Source organism: Olea europaea, chromosome 21, assembly GCF_002742605.1.
Source record: "Olea europaea var. sylvestris chromosome 21, O_europaea_v1, whole genome shotgun sequence".
NCBI classification, from domain to species: Eukaryota; Viridiplantae; Streptophyta; class Magnoliopsida; order Lamiales; family Oleaceae; genus Olea; species Olea europaea.
The window spans coordinates 8,341,942-8,347,052 of NC_036257.1; the positions used below are offsets into that span (position 1 = coordinate 8,341,942).

General features: G+C 34.9%; 1 protein-coding gene across 1 annotated transcript; it reads right to left on the bottom strand.

Moving 5' to 3' along the window:
- Nucleotides 1-514: 514 nt before the first annotated feature.
- On the bottom strand, nt 515-3,295 carry LOC111370074 (F-box protein CPR30-like). The gene is made up of 2 exons (XM_022991783.1): nt 2,131-3,295; nt 515-584 (listed from the first exon to the last, which is right to left on the bottom strand). The coding sequence occupies exons 1-2, from the start codon at nt 3,177-3,179 to the stop codon at nt 515-517; spliced, it is 1,119 nt and encodes a 372-aa protein (XP_022847551.1). The 5' UTR covers nt 3,180-3,295.
- Between the last annotated feature and the right edge of the window lie 1,816 nt (nt 3,296-5,111).

Here is a 5,111-nt window from a genome sequence, read left to right on the forward strand (position 1 = left end):
AAGTAGGTTATCATCAAATTGACTGATTCCGCCTTAGGCATGTGGATACACATGGTCAAGTAAACACAAGTTTTGCATCATAAATTTTTGCTTAGCTTTGTTTTTAGGTAGTTTGCAAAAATTAATTTCAGACTATGGTACTGAAATTTTTAACATGGTAAGTATATAGACCTACATGAATGCATTTAAGCCTTCGTTTTGGAAATAATTTATAAATGGATAGAAATTGTGGATCTACTAGAACGGGTGCTATGGTTTTCTCCGCCCCCCCCCCCCCCCCCACACACACACACACACACACACACACATATATATATATATATATATATATATATATATATTAAGAACACCCAAACACTCTCTTAATCATACACGTAGCAAAATAAGCATACAGCCATACACCTCGCCACACGAAAGCAATCCTATCCATTTATTCTCTTTTGTATATTCGGATTCCTTGGCTTCAGCGCGGGGTAGAACAGTTTGGTAGCTCGCAAGGCTCATAACCTTGAGGTCACAGGTAGCCCTTTAGTAGCTCTCTTGTTCCTTCGGCACTTAGAGTCCTATAAGGAGCTCTTCCTTCCCTGTACTCCATTCAATGGCATTTTAGAGTTAATTGTCCCAATGGTCATTGAACTCATGTCTCTGTTTTCTATTATTCATTGAAACTTAAAATATCGAGTTTTGGTCATTAAACTTATTAAAATATTGGGCATTACTCACTACCCTAACATTTGTTTCAATTCTTTGACAAAATTAGTGATGTGACTAACGAAAATATACACGTGGAGGCTTGTCATGCAGTTAACAAATTGTTAGGTCTTCGATTGCTCACCAAACTTTGAAAATGTCTTTAATTGCTCACTACATTTTGAAAAATGTCTTTGATTACTTATTAAACTTTGAAAATTTCTTCGATTGCTCACTGAATTTTGAGGTGGTCAAATTTTGGTTATAAAACCTATAAAAATGACGTCGATCTATTGTTTGTTAAAAAATATATAGCACAATCGCATGAGTGGATAAAAGTAATAGAGTGGACAAACGAATTTGAATTGTCAATTCCACAATAAATGATTACTCGATTAGACATTAGTTAAATATAATTTTAATATATTTTATAGAATTTTAAGCTATTTTAATTATTTGAAAAATATAAATTTATTGTGTGTTTCGTTGTTAAAATTAAATTAATATTTGAATTTTGTACCAAAATATAGCATAGTCTCTAGAGTTGAATTATAATTTTGTTTTGTGCCCTTCTGAGTTGCTTTTCTTTGAGTTCCCAGAGTTAAATAGATCATAGTCTGTGGTTATGCGAAAAGAACATATCAACATAGTTATGTATAAATTTCAATTCTGTTTTATATTTCACATAATCAGTCCTGCTAAACTTAGTGAACCCCCTGAAGTTCAAGTTGATCAAATTCAATAATTATTAGCATCACCCAGGCTATGGAAAGGGGATGATCAAAGAAAAAGCATCGTGCAATGCCATTCCATATTTTGTACTTTTTACTATGATTATCGAATTGAAACAGAAAAATAGATTAAAAATAGAACTACCCTTTTTTTGGGGCATTTCCAAGTTCCAACTCCTCTAGAAAAATGAAATGGACCTTGCTGTTTGTACAGGGAGGGTTTGACACCCACCCTGACAAAACAGACTCATAGGAGGAGGGAGGAGCAATTTTTTATCATTTTTTTCACTCGGGTCCCACGCGGATCCCACATGAATGTGAGAATCTGTCAAAAAAGTAGAACTACCCTTTTTTTTTGGGGCATTTCCAACTCCTCTAGAAAAATGAAATGATGGTACAAACCAATTGCTTCTGCTTAACCACGTGATGAGAATCAAAAAATTTATAGAGAATCAATAAATGCTTCAAAATGTACTCACTCGCTTAAATCTACCATCTGAGAAAAATAGATGACCAGATCTTTGACATATGTGAGTAAATAGAAGGGGTCATTCATTGTGGATTTTTCTTTTGGTAATTTTCCGTTTTCCCCCCTAATTTGCATTTAGGATGTAATGTCAATGTAATAACTTTCACCGAATTCTCGATATTCAAAATAATGAAAAATATATCTGAGTTCAGCAAACCTCTAGAACTTGTATTTTAGTACAATGCACCTCTTGAAATGTATCTAGACTGTGAAATGACAAATTTCTTTGCCTGGCCGGATAAAGGATAAATCTGCTTGGAGGCAAGCAGGTGCCTTCTCCAAGCAGATTTAAGCTCTTCATCGAGAGAAAACCCATCGCATAGCAGCGAGGCCCAACTAACCCTCTTGATAGAGAGTAAGCTCTCCACGTAGTAGTGAACTCCAATCACCCAAGCATCAACTCCCAAAATTTCAATTTTCTTGCTTTCTCTGGTTTCAACGTCATATAAAATCAGTTCACCCGTTTCTTTTTTCAGTACAAGTATTCCGTTCACACAGCTAATGAAAACAGGTTCAATATCTAGTTCAAAGGTGAATTTCTTACTCCATGATTCCTTCCCAACCGCGTCATTTTCCATTGTCCATACTTGATATATTTTTCTGTGCTCCACTGATGCACATCCTACCAAAGCAAAAGATTCTTTCCAATTCATAGCAAATATTAGAAAACGATTGAGTAGCCTATTATCATACCATCGTGTAAGGTGTGGCAGCGGAAGCCCCTCGAGTAAAAGTTCTGGCACGGGAACCACCCGCAGTACCTCGGACCTCACGATAAAGGAAACGACAACAGGTTTACTGTCACTTACGGCGATCCAATAAATGAATCCCTCCAGTATCACATGACAAATCAATCGCTGAACATAAAAGTTGTGATAAACATTAATCTCCCTCCAAGATTGTAAAGTGGGTCTGGCCGACCATACCTCAACCCAAGTTACTAAATTCTGACATCCACAACAAAGTCTCACTACCTTGTAATCATTAACAGCGGGGTCCCAACCAAAACCAATGGAAACCATTCTTGGAACTTCAGTTGCAGGTGGGAGTTCTTTGAGGAATCTGGTGGAAGGGTTCCACACACAGATCCAATCACAACAGTGATTGGTTATACAAACCAGGCCATTGATTGAGCCTACATAAATAATTTCCTCGGAGATATTAGAGGCTTGATGCAGCGCAAGATTGAATTTTGCAATTGGGGCAAAGGCGACGGGGTCCAACGACATTAATGGATTACGTAATTTTGAAAAAAGAATGGAGTGCCTAGTAGGGTTGGAAACGGAGCGGCTGATGTGCAAAGAGGCGAATGAAGGGTATGAGATTAAGGTGCACCATTGGGTTCATACGCACCTGAATCGGAGAAGGGTTTTCACAGGGAGTCTTGACAAGATCTGCATTATAGCATCTTCTGGCAGGTAGGAATTCTTCATTTTTTTTTAAGACCCTGTTTCTGAAAAGAACGAAGAATTGGGTGGAAGAACTCGGGAGATGGATGTGTATTATTATCGTACTGTCGAAAAGAAAAAAAATATTATAATTTTTTTTAAGGGATAAGTTTTTTGAATATAGTGAACTTTGATAGAATTCTAATTCAAAAGATGTTTCAAGACTTTCATTTAAAATAAAATTCATGTGAATCTTATACAATATTGTGAAGTTATCACGTACGAGATAGATGTTCGATCTTATAATTTCCTTTTTCCTACCTATATTTTGAAATAATGAAGATTTAAGTCACTAAATTAAATAAATAATAATCAAATAGCATATATTTCATATTTTTTTGATAAAAAAAATAAAATAATTTAGTTTTCAGTATTATCAATATGACATAAAAAGAAATCAATATATATTTAAATATAATTACAAATTAGTCTTTTTTACATAAAATTTTTTAATTTAATTACAAATTGATCTTTTTCAAAAAAAATAAAAATAATGAAAAAAGGAAAAAGTAGCATGGGAATCTTTAGTCACAATTTATTTTTTTCATAGAAAATGGAGATAAATAACAAAAGTGATAAAAAAAAAAAAGAAAAATAAAAACAAATATAATCAGTTGAATCTTTTTTATTCATAGTTCTCATATCCGTAAAAAGGAAAAGAAAAGGAAAATTAAAGTGAAATAAAAAGGTCAACATTACAAAGTACGTAATCTTCCAAATTCTCTGAATTATTTATCAATTTTTATGATTTTTTGGGTTGTTATAGGATATTCGAACGATTAATTTGTTCTAACTATGGAAATATCATCAATGTCGTGTTTGATGAACATGGGTGCTTTTAATTTTATGTATGATCGTGTATCTAATATTGTTTGATAATGTCTTAACTAAATCCATTCTTTTTCTAGGATAGTGACTACACCGCTGTTGTCAGACGGGCTTGGAGGAGGGTATAGTTGGAAGGGAAGAGGAATAAGTTGGGTAAGTGTGGTTGGGAGATAGTGGCAGGGAGCGATCTGCACTTTGGGAGGTGGAAGAAGAGGCTGACGCAACTTAGGTTGGAGGTGGCGTAACTGTATAACGGGTGTGAGAGTGGTAGATGGATGGATATGATTGAAGGCAGAGCCGGTCCTGTGGCAGGCAAATGAGGCATGTGCCTCAGGCCCAAAACCATAGGGAGTCTATTTTGGCTCAAAAGTTTTTATTTTTTATTTTTATTTTATTTTATTATTAATATTGGAAGAAGAAAAAGGAAAATAATATTTTCCATTAATTGTGAATGATTGAGATATTTGTTTGTTGTTCTAATATTAAGTTTTAAGTTGACAATATTTTGCATAATATATCGTTGAATTTTACATTTACGTTAATTTTAGGGGGCATAATTTTTGAACTTTACCTCGGGTTCCAATATACAGAGGACCGACCCTGATTGAAGGCAAATGGATGGAGGATGAGATAACTATATTGGAAACAACGGGCTCGAGCTGAGTGGTTAAAAGTCAGACAAAAATGCAAAATACCTCCATATACGGGCCGAATAGCTCATTAGCAAGCTAGGCCTTGGCCCAGGGCTACCTACGTAGTGGACTTGAGCCACGAGATATGTGCGACCTCAAAATATAAAAAATTTAAAAGCCCAATAATGTCTTTCTTTAAAAAACTAATAATAATAATAATAATTGTGGTGGTGGTGCCGGGGGGGGGGGGGAG

Excerpts from the sequence above, each read along its gene's own strand:
- LOC111370074 (XM_022991783.1), bottom strand. The coding sequence starts at position 3,179 with ATGTCGTTGGACCCCGTCGCCTTTGCCCCAATTGCAAAATTCAATCTT. Across the intron at positions 585-2,130 it reads TACATTTCAAGAGGTGCATT|GGAAGGAAGAGCTCCTTATA; the intron begins GTACTAAAATAC and ends AATGGAGTACAG.